The 21,538-nt window shown below is 36.0% G+C and overlaps 1 protein-coding gene across 2 annotated transcripts in view; it reads left to right on the top strand.

Moving 5' to 3' along the window:
• LOC138697523 (uncharacterized) overlaps positions 1–21,288 on the top strand; it is a 65,629-nt gene extending 44,341 nt beyond the window's left edge. For both annotated transcript variants that reach the window (XM_069822833.1, XM_069822832.1), the window contains exons 5-6: positions 12,651–12,798; positions 17,946–21,288. In XM_069822833.1, the coding sequence (XP_069678934.1) occupies positions 12,651–12,798; positions 17,946–18,082 (285 nt within the window). In that variant the 3' untranslated portion in view covers positions 18,083–21,288. The remainder of the gene's footprint in view (positions 1–12,650; positions 12,799–17,945) is intronic.
• Positions 21,289–21,538: the final 250 nt, after the last annotated feature.

Below are 21,538 nucleotides of genomic sequence, written 5' to 3' on the forward strand. Positions count from 1 at the left end.
CACTTTTTTTTCAATTATTGGCTGCTGAAAATTGAGATGCGCCTTACATTCGTATAAAATGTGGATATTCTTAAAATTATGTATATGTATTCACATAATGTATGGTAATTGTCGAATAAACTTTATTTAACATTTACAGCAGTAATTGAACAAGTCTGTTTATTATATAAATATTTCAGGTACATCTGCTCGAAATTTGTTTCATTATCTACACCTTTTATTTTGGAGTGCGCCTTACATTCGCGTGCGCCTTATATTCAGGAATATATAATATTACGATTATAACTTTCTTTCAATGTGTCGCCTCTTTGATACACGGCTAGTCGAATGGCTAAAGCGTCAGCTTCCAGTGCTGGAGATCGATTTCAAATCCTAGATAATTCAAGTAGAATTTATGGTGAACAAAGAATGTGTTGAGACAGGTTTCCTTGGTTATTCTTGTTTCTGCTCCTATTCTATATCTGCTTGAAAGTGTATATGTAAATCTGGACTTTTTAAACAGATAAAGGTGACTTTTTTCTGTTATTATGAGAAAATGGATAATAGAGGAACCTGTACTGACTACACAATACCCTTGACGAGGAATACAGTTTCATTTTGAATAGAAGACAGATAAGCCTAGAGTATTACATTCATTGTTATCACCACTTAATAATCTCAGGAAGGGTAGCCTTGAAAACAGAGGTCACGTGATCGGCTGAGATCAATATGGTGGAGAGACGTGTTTAAATGCAAAAGTATACATCCTAACCTTGTGGTTAACTCTTCCTCACGCGTTTCAGTAGTGTGCGAATTAGACTACTGACGAGGAAGAAAGCGCGTTTGCGTATGGTAGTGGAGTCATTGGCAGCGAAATCTGTAGTCTGATGTTTATTTTATTAATGACTCAACATGTTTCTTTTGGTACCAATTAGCTGTTTTAACGCTGCGTTTAGGCGGAAAAATGGTTGTGGATAGGTACAGAGTTCGAGACCCACCCATTTTGTTCCTTCTGCCAGGTTATTTTACGTTTAAAGTTACTATACCACTCTAAAATGTTTATGGACTAGTTTATCTTATGTTGTAAATAATAAACAGGGATATTGCTTTCTCTTTATCTTATTTTGAGCGATACTATTATAGAATTATTTATTTCGCTTTATTGAAAATCACTTTCACTGAGTACTCGTAAATTATAAGTGGATCTGATGCCACATCTATTATATATTCGCTTTAACATCACTGATCATATTGCGAATTAATTTTGTAGGTGAAATCCGAAGGCCTGTGTACTATTGTTGCACGGCCGACTTGATGTTCCCTTCGCTTTTTTGTATACGGCCTTGACAATAGTAATATTTTCTTGAAATTGGATAATTTCTCAATTCCACCACTTGGCGCTGTCTGCCAAGCTCTGGTGTCCACAGAAGAAAATATGAATTAAAATAAATGATTAAAGAGTAATAATAACACTTATAAATAATAAATAAGAAAATAATAAGTATTATTATGTTTAGTTCTGTTAATTATGGTAAAAGCGTGAGTTTAAAAGCAGGGAAGGTATCACACAGTAACCTGTTCAGCTTAAGTAACATGATGACAGAGACGTAATTTTGTAGTTCATTCGCTGAGAGCACCCCTAGGCTAAACTACGATGTTTCAAAGTAATCACTTGGGTAATTATTTACCATAACTTGTACTGAGTTTGATAATTTCACTCACTGCACTGATACATTCCACTTGATATTGCAGATTCAAGAATCATAGTTTCAAGATTTTGCGACTCAGTGGATTATAAGCCGCATTCTTCGAAGGAACAAGCTTTTCAGTTAAAGCTGCTGCAATGTTATCTAGAAGCGGCCTAACAAATTTCACAGTAGTGATATTAGCAAGTTCGTTTTGGCCGTCTTCATCACAAATTGGCATTGCAAGAGAGGACATCTACACAGTAACGGCTCAATTTCTGAACACAAATTTTCTAATATATTCTTGTTTGGTATTCTCTTTCGATGATTAAGCAGCTGATCTAGAATCAATTTTGCATGAATATTGCCTTCTTCGGCCTCTTTCCATGCATTTTCTTGTTCTTTATGTAACGGATCTCTTTCAATTGGAGTTTTTCGGTTGTTTTCGTTATCCCATCTTGCTTCTCTTGTAACACCTGATTAAGTTGTGTAATTTTCACATGCAATCTGTTAATTATTTCTTTTTAGCTCCACAAAGTTGACAACGTCTGTTTGCGTCGCTTTATGGTCATTTTCAACTGGCAAGAAGGGTATGTCATTAACTGATGCTGAGCCACTCGGAACATCTTGTTCGAACAGTGAAAAACCAATATTACTAAAAGATTTGCGTTTCTTGGGTAGAGGGAGATCAGTTTTAGTAACTGTTCGTCATGGTCTTCTGATACTTATACCTAGGATAATGAGGGAATATTGTTGGCACAGCATTTGGTTTTGATACTCTAAATTTCCCATTATTAGAATAATCTTCTTCCCTGAAATGTAAACTACAAACGACTGAAGATGGAGAGTTGCTTTAGAAACAAAGTCTCGGCGTGAAATCACTTTAAGCCATTTTCGCATCTTTCCTTACTTACTTATGGCTTTTAAGGAACACGGAGTTTCATTGCCGCCCTCACATAAGCCCGCCATTGGTCCCTATCCTGTGCAAGGTTAATCCAGTCCCTATCATCATATCCCACCGCCCTCAAATCCATTTTAATATTATCCTCCCATCTACGTCTCGGCCTCCCCAAAGGTCTTATTTCCTCTGGCCTCCCAGCTAACACTCTATATCTGAATTCGCCCATACATACTACATGCCCTGCCCATCTCAAACGTCTGGATTTAATGTTCCTAATTATGTCAGGTGAAGAATACAATGCGTGCAGTTCTGCGTTATGTAACTTCCTCCATTCTCCTCTAATTCCATCGCTCTTAGCCCCAAATATTTTTCTAAGAACCTTATTCTGAAACACCCGTAATGTCTGTTCCGCTCTCAAAATGAGATTCCAAGTTCACAACCATAGAGAACAACCGGTAATATAACTGTTTTTATAGATTCTAACTTTCCGATTTTTTTACAGCAGACTAGATGACAAAAGCTTTTCAACCGAATAATAAGAGGCATTCCCATATTTATTCTGCGTTTAATTTTCTCCCGAGTGTCATTTATATTTGTCACTGTTGCTCCAAGATATTTGAATTTTTGTCCACACCTGTGGAGTAACGGTTAGCGCGTCTATCCGCGAAACCAGGTGGCCCGGGTTCGATTCCCGGTCGGGGCAAGTTACCTGGTTGAGGTTTTTTCCGGGGTTTTCCCTCAACCCAATATTAGCAAATGCTGGGTAACTTTCGGTGTTGGACCTTGGACTCACTTCACCGGCATTATCACCTTCATCTCATTCAGCCGCTGAATAGCCTAAGATGTTGATAAAGCGTCGTAAAATAACCTACTAAAGTAAAATAAAATATTTGAATTTTTCCACCTCTTCGAAGGATACAACTCCAATTTTTACCTATATTTCCATTTCGTACAGTATTATGGTCACGAAATATAATAATCTTCCCCTGTCACTCGGAAATTCGTGGAATGATATTGCTCCTCCACTCTTTTTTTCTATTCGAAGTACACAATAGTACACAACAATACGTCATTTTGAATCCTATCACAATAAACTCACATACCAATAGAAATAAGCGCAATATTACTAATTATAATCGTACAAGAAACCATACACACATTCCTCAGTGAATCTTGGGAGTTAGTGCCATCTGGCGGGAATTTCATATTTTCTCGATTACAGCTTTAACACAGGGATCAAAATGAATTGTCAAGGCCGGTAAACGAGAAGCGAAGCGAGCACATCAAGTCGGCCGTGATTGTTGAGTACTGGTTCTATTGTTGTGAACTAGATGCGTCTGTAGATGTTTACTTGCAGCTATGTACTTGTAGAGTTTCATTGTCAAAACCAAATCAATGGTTCACTGAACTTGCAAAAATGTATATGGTTAATACTCTTTGTCCCTTGTGGCAGCTTACGAATGGTGAGAATATTTCTAAATTAATATGAATATGATTTTGGTGATGAAAGAAGCCGGAGATATTCAGACATCCATTTTTGTTGCTTTTACGAAAAAGTTAACACGAAAGTAGATGCTAGATATTTTTATATTTGCATCGAGCCATAGATGTACGACAACCAGCGTTTAGGAGCTGCATAAAAGGGTAGAAACCAATAGTGAATTGCTACGAAGATGTATAGATTTTACTTTTTCCATTGCTGTTAATGAATAGATTATCTCAGGTGAAAGAAGAGTGAAGACCTAATCCTACGCGTTGTAGTCTTTACAAATCGGTATTTTTGCTTCACTAATCTTGAATTACAGTACTTATTAATTGACAGCAATGGAAAAAATCCAATCTATCCCTCTTCTGGCCACCCACTTAGCTCAGGCGGTTGGAGCATTTGCCTGCCGACCCTAAACTGCGTTCGGATGTGGCTTTGATTCCCGTTTGGGCTGATTACCTGGTTAGGTTTTTACCCGAGGTTTTCTTCAACTGTAAGGCAAATGTCAGTAAGCACATGGTAAATCTTTGGTCTCATATTGCCAAATATATCTCGCTGTTGCCAATTCCACCGACATAAAATAACCTAATAGTTGATACCACAGTCTACTATATACAATCACGAAGCTCGGGATGATTTTTTGCAAATCTCGCGATAGTTGCTAGCCGCTTGGAGCGCTGTGAGTACTAGAAACAATAGACTGTGCCACAGCCATCGTGATCTAATACAGGCCGTAAGGCAGACCATGTAACTCGCGTAACCCGATCACGAAGGGCGGCGTTTCAACCATATAAATTAATTGGAGTGCATAAACAGTAACATATGTTTCTCTAAAATGCAGTGTAATTCCATTAATAAAATTTGAAACAATGATTATGAGACACTTCAGACATAATTCACTTGCGAGTTAAGATGTAATATTATGTATGGTGTGAAAATTATGTTGTTCGTATTTGTAATACCTGCCTTTATTTCGATTAAATATTGTGAAATTCTTGTACAGTTTCCGTAGAAAAGGATGAGACGATTGAATATTCCTAAGTCTCAGATGTAAGACACTGCGCATGATCAGAGACCAGAGCACTGATACACAAGATAACGTATATTGAGTTACTTAAATTCAGGCTATTTGGTTTGTTACTAGCATCGTTCCGAAATTCACTTCAAAAACTGCAAAAAATATGATAATATTACGTAAATAAAAGATAAATATATACATAAACGTGTAGTTAAATCGACAATGGACGTTCATGACTAGATCGACACTCCGCACAGAAAGGAAAGCTTTCGTGTCGTTTCAATAGCTCAGACAGTAAGACTTCTGTATGTCGTGTAGAAGAGTGCGAGTTCGATTCCTAGTCTACACAAGGATTTTTTTTTGTCTAAATAACTTTGAAAAAGCTAAATAACGTTGAAATAGAGTTTTACAAAGTCCTCAGATTAAGTGTTAATGATCACAGACAATACAAAATTGCAAGTTATATTATAAACGTAAATCTAATGAATGCATTTATACATACACACATACAATGTAAATGCATATATATTAAAAACTAACAATTAAAATGAAATTAAAAAATATTCCTAAGCCACACAGACAAACTTTTACAAAGGTTTAGAGTCCTTAGGCTATGTCATTTGTTGAGTAGTTACTACAATATTTTATTAGTAGCTTTCCCATGTGTGTAAGAAATGCACTCGCACAAAACAATTTTTGTTAAAAGTGTGGCTTTGGATTATTTTATTCTCACCCCTTCAGTTCATTTTAACTACTTTATCTACGTGTTTGCAATAGTGTTTAATTTAATGTGCATTCAATTTTATTCATGTTATGATTGAATGAAAAAGCACTGTTGCAGTTATTGTCTAATTACATATATTAATAATAATTATTAAATGCATCTGTTAAGTAACAAATTGCAGTATCTTTTGCAAAATCTTGAAGGTTTAATTTATCAATAATATTTCTGTACTATATACTATAAGACATTAAAAGAATTTGCAATAGATTTGGGATCCTCTACTGTATAATCACTGGTTTTAATGAAAAAAATATTTTCTTTCTTAGGATATCTACAAGTTTAACTTTAATAATATTCCGAATAGCTTTAATTGCATTATCTGAATCTCGTGTTTTTCTATTCAAATATATTCTATTTCCCTCTTTCATAATTTTTGATAAATTACACTGTGCTTCTTGTAGTATTTAAGAACACGAGGATCATTACATTGCAACTCATTACATATAGATTCTTCTTTTTAATACATGAGATTTTTAAGTCCTTGCGTTATTTACATGTTTTTACTTTTGAATTTTTTCACAAGATTGAGTGGAGAACATCCACTGAAGTGATTCTGAAATTAAGTGAAAAATACAATACATTTACTGTTAATATCAGTAGTACCAGTATCATATACGTTTTTCCAAGACATAAATGTAAATAGTCACTAGATACAGTATTTACGACCCTTTTTAAGTTTTTAAATTAATATTTTGAAATTGTTCAGTGACATTGGAAACACTTAGGATTTGTTTATCATGTTCAGACAAGCCATTGATTATAGGTTCTGTCGAATAGGAATTCAGTCTAATTCTGTGTACAAAACTTTTATCAATGGCTGTGCTACTTCAGCTTGTATGCTGGTAGGAAAATGACTCTACGACTAAGGTTTCTAGTTTCAAGGAGTGAATTTAATTTACTTTTACGGAAAAGTTCCGAGATATAATCTATGTTTATGTCACTACAGATCACAAATTCCATATGAGATTTCTGAAGAATTCAATGTTGGCTATAAATAGTAATAAATACTGTAAGAAATATGAATGATTGTAGTTAGAAGTCTGATTTACATTATGAAAAGCAAGAAGTTACATTCCTCGGCAAGATTCGAACTTTTGATGTTTCGTTTTGTCGTCCAACGCATAAGCACGGGCCTATTCAGTGCTTATGTTAATAACCTAGAATTTAGCTGTAGCAATGTGGTGTCACAACTTGGGATTTGTTTACTTAATTTAATTAGATTTAATTTGATTAGTTTCGCAACAATAATTGGACTTCCTGTTATATCCTGTTATTTAAATATTTAATTTAGGATTGATTTATTAACTCTTACTGTGCAACATGCCCCTTATTTCAATAATTCTGTATCACGTTAAATAGTCATTGTCTACACTAAAGTATTATCGTCATCCCTCATTTCTAATCGTAATGGCGAACCGACGTGACACGAGACAGAGAGTTATAGCTCTAGTTGAGGCTGGATATGGGGCTAGATCTGCTGGCCGTTTGGTCGGTGTTCCTGGAAGTACAGCCGCGAGGGGGTTCATCGTTACCAAAATTCAGGGGAGGTCGAAAATCGCCCTATTCCTGGGCGTCCCCGGATTTCTTCATTGGAAGAGGATGCTCTCTTATTCGAGACAGTTCGACTGGACCCCTTTCGGACTGCTAACGAAATAAGAGCAGCATCTAACTTTCCCGATTCTTCACAGACTGTCATCAGCAGCTTGAGGAACCGCGGTATTAGGAGAGCAAATGGAAATATTGGAGGAAGCACAAGCTGTCAACCGTCTTGCCTTCGCTACCAATCGAGTGGATTTCAATTGGAGAAATGTATGATGGTGTGTGGACAAGATTTTGAGTTAACAGATCTCTTTTTGTTTTTTATGGTTTTTGTTTCAGGAAGAATACTTTTAACTTCCAAGTAAGATTTATTTATTTTTTGACGAGGTTCAGCCCACCTGTAGACCCAAAAATTGGGCATAAATTGTTCCATATTTTTCGACAAATTATACAGTCGAGGAACTCAGAAGAAATTAATTACACCTCAATAAAAAAAAAGTTTTACCTGGGATCGAACGCGAAACGTTTTTGGTTATACGGTGGAACCGACACGCTACTATATGAGCTACCGAGACAAGACAGTGGCAGCAGCAGTGCAGAATGTAGATCCCTTAGCAGGCATTTGCCATTCGGTATAGAGAAGCAATGATATTTTGTTACCCGAGCTATGTTGTGAAATCGTGGCCTTAAATGGCTGTCTTCTTCGTGATCCTTATTCTATCCTCGTCCTTGTTGTGGCCCTTGTAACAATTCTTGTTCTATTTGTCATGGTACTTGTCGTTATACGTCGATATCGAGTGAACCGCGCTGTAGAACTTTAACTTTCGATAACCAAGAATCGTCTCATTCTTTTTAAGGGTAACTGTACATTCATTTATGCACGATTCAATAATTTTCAATTGCACCGCACGGATATTTAGATATGTTGAAATTATAGGTTATGTTTACTGTACCAGTTGCCCCTTTCTGTCTAAATTTAGTGATCTCCAATGCCTTGCCATTCATATGAAAATTATAGATTATGTTTACTACATTTAACTTACATTCCTAAATTCGCAATCATACATAATAATTAAGCATAATGCCATGTATGATACCCCGGACATTCAATTTGTATTTTAATACTACAATTGATTACTGAATTATTGTATTTATCTACTACTTAAGAGACGAAGTAACACAATTGTACGTACACTAATTTCATAAGAGTGGTATGGTAAATGTTTTGTCTAAAATTAAGGAAGGTAGATGTGCTAAATTGAAATCACAATATAAATTCTTTTTTATTAAACCTCAAAATAGCTTCCATTCTAAACTTGAAATGTTGACGCGAACAGATTATACTAACATGTAAAATTCTCTTCACATTAAAATAACACAGTTTCGTAATTATTTCTGCAACATATTATGCAACAAGAAGTAAACGGAACTTATAACACATTACACTAAATAAAGCTTAGCAATGATAAGCAATAAAGTTATAATTATAATATTTCACTGAGCTCCATACACTGAATTAGAAAACCCGAGCAAACATTACGGCCTAGTTTAGATCGAAAAAGCATTGACTGTGCCGTATTTCGCATTTTTGTGAAAAGCTATGTAAACTGTGAAATGTTCGTTATCGGTTGTAATAACTGTAAATGGCTAAAATACAATAATTTGAATAATAATATGGGACAAGGAGACGTTTGTAGTACTAAAAATTGTAAGAAAAATAGGTTAGAGTTATCCTTCTTCCGAAAGATCCAGGAAGGTGAGTTTATAGAATATAATATATATTTTATGAAAATAATATATAAACCTTACGTATTTCAATAGTGGAAGGAAGGTGTTAATTTTTTTCAAAAGAACACGATATCGAAAGTACAATACATTTTATGGTCTGCTAGAGAAAGAGTCTGTGATGAGGCGATAGTAGCGATCCTGGTGGTGAGCAAATATCTATGGATGCATATTTCACCTGTCTATGTTTGCATATTTAGTAAGTATTAAGCTTCGTGACTGTATATACTAGACTGTGGTTGATACAGCGTGCTTAAATAACTAAAAAAGTATACTCTTTTTTACATATATCTGATTCATCATCAGCAAAATCAGAGAAGGAGGGATCCATTACGAAGAGTTAGGGAAGGAAGTAAAGCTAGGAGACCTGGTCATAGACTTACGGCGCGTAAATTAACCTCTCTCTTTGAGACAGCTTCAAACATCTTGCATGTTGACGTTAAAAAATTAGGTTGTGCATTTGAAAGTGTCAAACAAAACCTACTACTATCACTACAACTACACTACTGCCTCTACTACTACTATTAATTTTATTTTGGTGTAGGAGCTTAAGTGACAACAGATGAAGATGGCAGCCAGATGTGCAACTTTCACCACACCGTGAGCCTATGCCTGTCTGGAGAAGAAGATATGTTGTCGGGCACTCTGTGCAGCCATGTCTGCGAAATTTAACACATGACAGCTGTCAACTGCACGGCTATCCCCAAGCACTCATGTCGTATTTTATTGACTTGTTCGGCAATTAACTACAGTTCTGACGTCTTCTATATTCAACATCTATAGATTGAACGATTTTCCTAATTTATATTTCAATTAAGCTCTATATTATCAATTCGCACCATAATAATTATCACTTCGTAGGACAAATTGATCAGTCAAGACATTCAGCTGTGTATACATATTGCGTAATCTTCTGTTCTACTAACTTGGAGTGGACGAGCTTTTAGGTTATATTTTGCATTTGCTCACATGATTTTCTCTTTGACCTTTTAACGGAATAAAATTCTAAACACGTTGCTAATCTGTCCATTCATTCATAGGGGAGAGTCGGGTAGTATCGGACATCGGGTAATATCGGACAGCGAGTTTCTTTCATATACCACACGATGATAGTACCTGATTGACATGGTTACGTTTCTGTAATGTCGCATAGAGAAACGTAACCATGTCATTCAGGTACTACCATATGGTGGTAGATGAAAGAAACGCACTGTCCGATACTACTCGATGTCCGATACTACCCGACTCTCCCCTAATGTTCTGCCCAACGGCAGGTCTTTCACTGCAAACCCAGCTTTCTCCAGTCTTTCCTATTTTCTGCCTTTCTCTTTGACTCCGCATATGATCCATATAATATCTTAATCCCGTCTATCACCTGAAATCTTCTGTCCCGAACTCTTCTCCCGTTCACCATTCCTTCCAGTCCAACCTTGAGAAGACAGTTTATTCTCAACCAGTGACCCAGCCAATTCACTTTCCTCTTCCTGATCAGTTTCAGCATCATTCTTTCTCCACCCACTCTTTCCAACACAGCTTCGTTTCTTATTCTGTCTGTCCATTTCACACGCTTCATTTTCCTCCATATCCACATTTCAAATGCTTCTATTCGCTTCCCTTGACTTCGTCGTAATGTCCATATTTCTACCTTACACAATGCTACACTCCACACAAAGCACTTCACTAGTCTCTTTCTTAGTTCCTTCTCCAGAAGACCGCAGAAAAGCCTATTAAAAGCTTCCTTTGCCATTGCTTCCTCCTTTTGACTTCTTCGCAGCAGCTCATTTAATTTTCGTATTTCTTTTCTTTATTATTACTTTATCACATTCCATTTTGTTATATTCTTACTTACGTTTTCCATATTAACTATTTGTACTAAATGAGTTGCTTTTATTATATTCCAATGTATTTTACTTTCTTTCTCCTGTTATGGTATTATTTTCATGTTGTTTAGTGTCGATTTTGTTATGCTATTATTGCTATTTTTTTATAATATATTAGTACTCTGTTCTTTAACTTTTTGTTAAATTTTCACTTTTTGTATACTTTGTGACCAGGTAGAGTGTAAGAGAAGGCCCTATGGCCTTAACTCTGCGAGTATAAATAAATAAATAAATAAATAAATAATAATAATTATTATTATTATTATTATTATTATTATTATTATTATTATTATTATTATTATTATTATTATTACTGGGGGCTAAAGCAGGGAGATGCACTATCACCTTTACTTTTTAACTTCGCTCTAGAATATGCCATTAGGAAAGTTCAGGATAACAGGCAGGGTTTGGAATTGAACGGGTTACATCGGCTTCTTGTCTATGCCGATGACGTGAATATGTTAGGAGAAAATCCACAAACGATTAGGGAAAACACGGAAATTTTACTTGAAGCAAGTAAAGCGATCGGTTTGGAAGTAAATCCCGAAAAGACAAAGTATATGATTATGTCTCGTGACGGGAATATTGTACGAAATGGAAATATAAAAATTGGAGATTTATCCTTCGAAGGGGTGGAAAAATTCAAATATCTTGGAGCAACAGTAACAAATATAAATGACACTCGGGAGGAAATTAAACGCAGAATAAATATGGGAAATGCGTGTTATTATTCGGTTGAGAAGCTTTTATCATCTAGTCTGTTGTCAAAAAATCTGAAAGTTAGAATTCATAAAACAGTCATATTATCGGTTGTTCTGTATGGTTGTGAAACTTGGACTCTCACTCTGAGAGAGGAACATAGGTTAAGAGTGTTTGAGAATAAGGTGCTTAGGAAAATATTTGGGGCTAAAAGGGATGAAGTTACAGGAGAATGGAGAAAGTTACACAACGCAGAAATGCACGCACTGTATTCTTCACCTGGCATAATTAGGAACATTAAATCCAGACGTTTGAGATGGGCAGGGCATGTAGCACGTATGGGCGAATCCAGGAATGTATATAGAGTGTTAGTAGTTAGTAAGTAATTATTATTATTATTATTATTATTATTATTATTATTACAACTTAATTACTTACAAATGGCTTTCAAGGAACCCGCAGGTTCATTGCCACCCTCACATAAGCCCGCCATCGGTCTCTATCCTGTGCAAGATTAATCCAGTCTCTATCATCATATTCCACCTCCCTCAAATCCATTTTAATATTATCCTCCCATGTACGTCTCGGCCTCCCCAAAGGTCTTTTTCCCTCCGGTCTCCCAACTAACACTCTATATGCATTTTTGCACTCATTATGATTATGATTATTATTATTATTATTATTATTATTAGTGTTAATTATTATTATTATTATTATTATTATTAATTGTTATTATGTAGTGTAATTAGTTACCACTGCCACCGGGTATTTACTCATTTGCAGTGTGAATAAATACATACATACATACATACATAAATACATACAACAACGGAATTTTTTAAATATTCTTATATCAGAACACATCTTTGATTCCATTCCTTATGTTGTGCACAGGAGAAGGCACACTGGCTGTATGTGTGGATTAACGCGCACGTGTTCATCCTGGGCACGCACATCCTCATCTGCTTCTGCAACATGTTCCTGGAACTGCCCGACGAGGGCCAGAAGGACTGCTCCATCTACGTCACTGTGTGCAACATAAGTGAGTAAACCTTACTTACCTATTTAGTTTCCCTAGAGCAGCTGTTCTCAAACGTTTTGTGTTGTGGATGACGTTTCAGGAGAAAGATTCACTATCATTGCCTATATGCTAAACAGTGGCGTAGCATGAAATTTTGAGCAGGGGAAGCTAACTCAAGTTGTCTTTCATGCAATATGAGAAAACGTATTACAAAAATATACTGGGTGTTCATTTCAAAGTGTGTCATGACGTCACTGTTGTGAGTCAGCGATTTGAAGCGAGTTTCAGCTTTTATGTCAGAGAAGTTTCCTATTAATCAAGGCGTTCAATCTGAACTTGAGAACGTGTACGGTATAACTTGAATGTCGTAGCAACAGATGGCGGTCTGTAAAGTCTGTGTGCTACCATAACCTCTTTCGAACTGTGTTTTGCGCGGGCAAGTCGTACGCAGGGTATTTGTTATCATCGTTTGCGTACGGCAACATTCCACAACACAAATCAAATGCTCCGTGTCCATGTTGACCGTCCAAGTTAACAAATACGTAAGTAATCGTCTTAACCCTCTCCCCATATCTCGACAGTAAGAAAAAAAAAACTCACTTCAGTACGTGTTTCCAAACAGTTCACATTCTTGCCACTACTGGCGTTACCGTACGTATCAGTAAGTAATCTTCAGAATGAACGCCGTACTTGCTAGGCAACTTCTCTCGCATTTAGGTAATACGCCTCTGCGGAAGTGTAGGAAGATTGAATTCTCTAGGCTCATCGGCTAGCCACATGACGACATACAGCGAGCCATGACACATTTTGAACTGAACACCCAGTAGTCTTAAAATAAATACAGTAAAACCCCGATTATCCGTCACCCTATTAACCGATTGGTGGATTATCCGACTGTCTTTCTGTCTCGCTCTCTTTTTTTTTTTTGCTGCAGAAAAAATATGAAGTACTGTACATTATGTTAGTGTGAATTTTTTCTACAGAGTGTTTTTTTACAAACATTTACCCTCACACAGTATGGTCTACTCTTCAAGTGGCCGTAGTGCCTAACGTCAATGCAAAATGTCTTCCACAGGTGTCAAAAGAAAACGTGTTGTGCTACGAAGAAGAGTGCAAGTAATTGATTGGTTCGAGAAAAGAAAAACTGCGGTTCATCTCGCATCAGAATACGAGATAGAAATTACAACTGTATGCGATTTAATGAAAAAGAAAATACAAAGTGTACATATAAAGTATGTAAATCTACTACATGAGATCTCTACTATTCGTATCTTTCATAGCCGTCATAAGGAGTTTCCTTGGCCATTAAAAACCCGACGTTGAGAACTTAAATTAGTGAATTTTTCATTCACTACCTAACATGTTAAAGGAAAAGGTCATGGAGGAAATTACTAAATTGTATTATGCATTTAGTTTGACAAGATTTTATGGTACGGATTATCCGACTTTTCGATTAACCGTTCGTTTCATTAGCACGGATAATAGAGGTTCTACTGTAGTAGTCAATGTCAAGTCAGCAGTCGAAGATTGGTTGGAACATCGTAAGTAACACCAATAAGGCATGACCTCAAATGATATGTAGTAAAATATGATTTCACGGTTTACACATATCTCTTAACAAATAGACACCTATACGTATAACATCAGCTCACTGCCTATCATACTTAGAGAAATCACAATATTAGAATCATTACGTAAGTATGCGTCTGTGTTTTGGTCGTGTCCTTCATTGACAGCAAGGGAGTCGGTCATTTGTTTTTTAAATCACACTTTTGTTCGTAAGTCAGTCTTGATAATACAATTGTCCCAAAAAAAATTCAAGTAAATTAGTGTCAGGAACTGTTATTTCGCTCGTTATTTATATATCAGCCACAATGCACACTAACACTTCAATTGAACACAACTGACGAAAAGGGATAACTCGGAAGCTACTTATTTTCAATGTCAAAGCTAGCTTCTTGCGAGCCTTGCGACCAGGATATTTAGTTAGAAAGGGATGGAAAATCTGCGGGGTGGATTACACAGAAGAAACCAGTCTGCTTGGAAGCTGGTGTGTGCAGGCTTCTTGTTTACTGCTGCATCACAAATCATCCTGAGCTGCCGCATCAAAATATTTAACGCGTAAATATAAATTCTATTAAAATTAATAAATAATTTTCTCCATAAACTGCAGGTTTATTATGTAATTATTATTAACTGAGGAAGCTAAGCTTTTTAGCTTACATTGACGCTACGTCACTGATGCTAAAGGCATGTAGGGTATGTGCATTTTTAGCTGTTTTACCTAACTGCATTTCCAAGTTGTTCGTCGATATTTATTGTATAGCAGACATTAATTTATTGAAGCAATAATTATGTTTGGGAGTGAATTATGGACGTTATCGGAGAGGATAAATTTATCTTAAATGCTTGGGAAAGGATTATATCACAGTCTAGTACATACAGTCACGAAGCTCAATACGTAGTAAATATGCATCCATAGATAGTTGCTAACCGCTAGGATCGCTAATATCGCCTCATTACAGACAATGCGAAATAGTACCGGCAGCGAATAGGGATTATAAAGAATGGACACTTCGCGTCGGTACCTTTGATGTAGCCGGACTAATTTCAATGACCTTCAAGCCAGGTAAAGCGTGAGATTCTGCTTTCTCCCTAGAGTTGGCGCTGACATCACACCAGTTAGCAGTCGACACAGCGGAAATATAACACATATAATTAATACATCTAGGCACATTATGTACTCAAAATAAATTGGATCCATAAAATAATAAATCCGTCATTAACTGTAATGTCTAGACTCTAGAGTTCCTTTATAATGAGAATTGAGACGTTGACCCCAACAACAATTAAAATATGTAATGATTTGATAGCGCTGAAAATGGAAAAACAAAACTCTTACGAGAAGTAAAACCATATACCTATATTATATTATATACAAATATTAAACGAATTCGATACTTAATTTTATAATGTATTATATTATTTTATAATATAATTTATGATATCTGAAATATAAAATATTATTATTACAACTAGTTTGTCACTGAGAAATAAGGAAAAGCTGTTAACTTGAATTTATTTGAAGCGAAGTGTTACTGGATTATGCAATAAGGTAGGCGATGTTTGGATCCTGTGTCTCAACTCTATTCTCAATTATTATCTTACCTATGCTCGATTACACTAACCTCCAGCGCTTGAAAGTGGAACTAAACGCTGGCGCACAGAGAAACAAAACACAGAAAAATTCGCTCAGTGTCCATTCTTTATAATCCCTATTCGCTGGTACCGGCACAGTCTATTGTTCCTAGCACCCTCACAACTCAAGCTTCGTGACTATATATACTAGACTGTGATTATACTAAGGAAAGTATATGAACCGATACAAGAGCAAGAAATATGAAGAAATATAACTTCGGAATATAAAGATGTATAATTATAACTAATAAAAAATTACGAGATATTTTTCATTTCTTTTCATTTTATTTATTGTATTCCATAGATCTTACATTAGCAATGAAGCTTTAAGATGTAGAACAAGTCAAAATTTTACAAGATTACAATTACAATTTGTACAATTTTTTTCAATTTCAATTTTTTACAATTTTTTGGCGAGATGTAATGAGATGAAGTGAGGCCGAGGATTCGCCAACAGATTACCTGGCATTTGCCTTATGGTTGGGGAAAACCTCGGAAAAAACTCAACCAGGTAATCAGACCAAACGGAGATGAAGTGAAGTGAGGCCGAGGACTCGCCATAGACCATCCGGTCCACACCTGTGGTGTAACGGTCAGCGCGTCTGGCCGCGAAACCAGGTGGCCCGGGTTCGAATCCCGGTCGGGGCAAGTTATCTGGTTGAGGTTTTTCCGGGGTTTTCCCTCAACCCAATATGAGCAAATGCTGGGTAACTTTCGGTGCTGGACCCCGGACTCATTTCACCGGCATTATCACCTTCATTTCATTCAGACGCTAAATAACCTAGATGTTGATACAGCGTCGTAAAATAACCCAATAAAATAAATAGACCATCCGGCATCAGTCCCACGGCTGGGAAAAACCTCGGAAGAAATCATCCAATCAGACCAACCAATAATCCAGACTTAATGCGGATGTTAGAAGAAGAAGGTTGTAATAGACAGAACGTATGTTAAGAATGAATCAATATAGAACAACACGAAAAGTTTTGAAAGCTCGCACCACCAAAAAAAATTCTGGCAGTGCTTTCTTAATTGCAAAATTCTCTTTTATCGCACTCTGGTGTCAATTAAATCAAGCACTCTTACTATTGCAATCTCAGACAGGCTGGCTTTCTCGACATAGTAGAATAGGTTTACAACCAAAAGTTCCAATTTACTTTTTAATAGTAATATGCGTTACAAGAGCGGTATGTTGAAGTTTTCATGTTCGAGGAAAAGTTTGAAAAAGCGAAACGTAGTTGAGCTTTTTTAATTTCCGAGAATTGAAAAAAAACATACCGCTCGTGTATCGTACATTATTTTGTGCGAAGATCGTTTATTACATACCTGAAAGATGAATTTCTAATTAGTTGCAATGAAATCTCCATCTTGGTTTCTGTTCAATGACGGCAAATTTGCAAAACAAAAATATCTATCTTCAACATTGTTGCTTTAAAATGTTTTCTGTGTTTACTATAGGCCTACTCCAGCAGGCCATGATATACGTCTGTCTTTTTTTTCCCCCAGTCTATAAATGCGAACTTAAAACAAACGGTAAGGTTATGTAATGATTTAGAGTTTACTTAATTTTTGCAAATATTTAAAAACAATAATTAACAGTGCAATTTAGGTGAAATTGCAGCGGTAAGTTTCCAATTTATAATATTACTATATTGAACGTCTCTAAAAATAATATGTTAAAAGCCTAAAGCAGTAAAATCAATATGTCACTTAAGCGGTAAGAAGAGGGAAATTGTTATGTGTGTTAGGTTGGGAATACTGAATGTGGAATTTTAGACTTTCCACGGATTGGTTTTGTGCGGAAACCAAGCAAATACGCACGATCTCGCACAAAAGTTTTCTTTTATCTTGTTGTCATTTAAATTAATCTTCAATAATGGTATGAAGGATGAAGTTAGGCCCACCCAAATGCTTCCCTCCTATTTAAACATACACCCGTCATATTATACAGTGTCTTCCCTTCTTTACAGTGTTAACACTCTACTTTCTTGTCGTGGTTAACAACTTCTATAACGGGATGATGGACAACATTCCCATGGGTTTCTTCGTGGACAACCCTTACTTTTACTTCAACAAGGGCTACGGGCACCACAGATTTCAACACTAACACGTAACACGTTTGTATTCTGTGTAACTATGTGACAATACTCTGAAGTATTAATAGTTCTGTGTGTCTTGGCCATTTGCAGAACATCTTTTAGCTATTTCTCTGTGTTCTGAACTGTTTATATCGCAGTTTCTGTCACCACTTGTGCCAACTTATATAGCATTCAAATATGTGACAACAATTAATGGAAAGGATGGAAATCTGAAATTGTATAACGGCCACACCGACATCTCTACATGGAAGCGAGAATTATGTTTTGAATAGAACTCGGATTTTTATATACGGTACCGAGTATCATGTTACGAAAATATACAGAGTGGAAGGTGTTCAATTACAGTAACGCCAAAGAACCGAACTTTTCTTTGCAATTTTGCGTTATACATTTTTATTTAGTGGGAAATCATCTCTGTTTGTAGAAGAAATTGCAACATCGCTGTAGATTCAGCGGCTCTTGCAACTATTTTCCGCAGCACTGGATGTAAACAAACATGGCTGCTGCACACTCCGCTCTGCAGAACGCTCTACGACCTACGTCCTGCGACACACAGGCCTGAGTGAAGCATGCGTCTATAGTTCGGTACGGTAACAGATTTTCCAGACATCCATTAAGCCCTACTTAAAATGATTTATTACTAATTAATAATAGTACATTATGCAACGAGCCTATAATGATAGTAATTAAGACGCGAGTATGTTTGTTTATGAAACGAGCGCAAGCGAGTTTCATAATTTTCATACGAGCATCTTAATTATCATTATAGGCAAGTTTCATACGATTTTTTATGCTCGACCATATTTCTAACTTGAAATTATTCAGAAGTATTCATTTTATTCGTATCTAACTGAAGAGTGGAAGTGACCTTGTGCATCGCTCGTAAATTGTGAGATGTGCGCAGACGCAAAAGTATTGATTTTTTCCGAGGAACAATAATGTCACTGACCTCGTTATAATCTACAGAATAACATGAACTCATTTTGATATAATCTGAAAATTGATTTAGAATTGAAAAACGAGATGACAAATTGAATTTATTTGAATATTATTTACAATTAACGCTAATTATTATAATAACAGAACATAACCTTCTGCGACAGTATTGGACTTCCAGCTTCCGTGACGTTTCCCTCGTTGTCTTTCGATTGCATATCCGAGAATAATCGAAAACCTGAACTTTAATGAATAGGTGTATATATACCTTATTTTATTTCAAGGAGTGCAGTTCGGTGGCTCCTTTGAACACCCACTTACACATTTATGACTTCCTACACAAACAACTCTGACAATTCCATCCTGTCCCCTCGTCCCAACATTGCACAGTTGCCACAATCCTGGTGACCCTCAAAATTATGCAGTGAAACTGACGGGATTCTTGGAATTCGGAAAAGATGCGACAACTCTGCCTCCACGTGGATTTGACGGGAGCCTGTCAATTCTTCCGAACGAAGGTTGTGATTGGTTAATAAGAGGAGGAGACAAGATTTCCGTCACAGTAAGGAAGACATTTATTTATGACAACCAATTAGTAGTGGGCAGTAGAAGGTCTGTCGGCAAAGTCCTTTCTATGAAACTGCACTCCATGAAATAAAATAAGGTATACTTTAATGACATGCATTAAAGCACTGCTACCAGGTGTATAATTACTACATTTCGGCATGGTAGAGCATAAAATGATCTTAAACCATAAAGGAGACAGAAACACTAGGCCTATGCAAAATTATTTGTTAGAACTGAGAACCCTAATGTAAACACATTGATGGAATGTGTATTTCTAAATGTGTTTAAATGATGATGGGATAAAGAATATAATGTAAAATACATTTATGGGAAATCTGAGATCAATAGGAAAAAAATGGTATAAATCTATGTCATTCATACTATGCTTAGGATTATTTCTTTAACAGAATTGTCATTGAACACTTTCCATCCTGCCAATAATTGAAGGGTTCAGAACCATATTGGGCCAAGCGCCATTTACTAAAACCGTAGAAAACAAGGGTTAAAATGAAGTTATTACCACTATTCAATGGAAACATATAGCAAGTAATATAAAGTATACACATTAAAACTAAATGATATGTCAATTTTCATTAGATTATGGCATTCACTAAACTTTAACCGTTGCTTTCTCCGTTTTTAACAAATGGCGCTTGGCCCACGATGGCTCTGAACCCTTCAATTGTAAGACACTTCCCCCCAAGCACACCGGTAAATCTAGTAAGTTATACGCTCTATTTGCTTTTATCCCAGTGGTTCCCAAATTTATTAAAGGCACCACCCATTTTTGGGCGAAACTTTTTTTTTGCGACCTCTCACTACTGTACCGGTACTTAACCCCATTCGAAAAATACAAACCCCTGTAAATCGAAAACAACTATTTTTACTTAAACCAGTGAATACCATCTAAAGAAGGCCAAAATAGAAGTACCATATGGTGCAACAATGACATTAAATATTACATAAACGTCACTTCTACTACAACAATTTATTGTTTTGATTTTGTTTTTAATAAGGTGGGTGCTCCTGTTATGGCCACCCCGCTATTGTGAGTTAGTTAAACAAAAAATCCGCTAAATTGCAGCAGCATCCAGTGAAAGGGCATCCTGGTATGTCACTTGATCGTTTTCCATCCAGTCAGGTTGAGCAATATGGCGTCAGTTGCCTGTTTTGCGGTTTTCATGTGATCTCTTCTTATTTTTCTCTGGTAAGTCTCCTTTGTTTTATGCATGTTTTTCAAAGACTTGTTCATGAAAACCATCGTACTCCATTCAGTTTTTAATGTTCTGTTGATTGGTGTTGTCGTTGATGGCGTATCTTTTACGAGTTGTTCATAATCAAACGATTTTCGTGAAAGCTTACCTGCTCCTGATTTTATCCATATTAAATGCACCATGGCCATATCAAGTTCATTTCACTTTTATTTTTTCACCTGACAAATTTACATCCCTTATAGCTGATATTACGCAAAAATTTTGTATCTTAAGAAACACAACTTAATTTTTGATGGAAAAACCTGTTTTGGCTACACTTTTTAATTATATAAAAGATTATTAAGTGTCATATTTATTCATTTTACACCAAAATTATTTAATTTTAGCACAACTGCGCTATCAAACTGAAAACAATCACGATTTATAGAACATGGAACAAGGGTGGCCATATCATGTGCACATGTTCCTGATATGGCCAGTAAGTAGACTTTTGGAATTTGGGACTTTTTGGACAGTTAAAGCTATTTTATGGGGAAAGGAAATTGTTTTAAGAAAGTCCATTAGACTGAGAACGAGTAAGAAAAAAGTGGTTTACATGTTTTTTTCAAAATGGCGGCTAGAAAAATTCTCAAACCTTAGCATGGCCATATCAGGGACACCTACCTTATTATATGTTTATTTAAATGGTTTTGAATAATGATTCATTTTGGTAAAAACCCTAAAAATGGAGGTAATCCTCCTAGGTAC

The sequence above is a fragment of the Periplaneta americana genome, chromosome 4 (genome assembly GCF_040183065.1).
Source record: "Periplaneta americana isolate PAMFEO1 chromosome 4, P.americana_PAMFEO1_priV1, whole genome shotgun sequence".
Lineage (NCBI taxonomy): Eukaryota > Metazoa > Arthropoda > Insecta > Blattodea > Blattidae > Periplaneta > Periplaneta americana.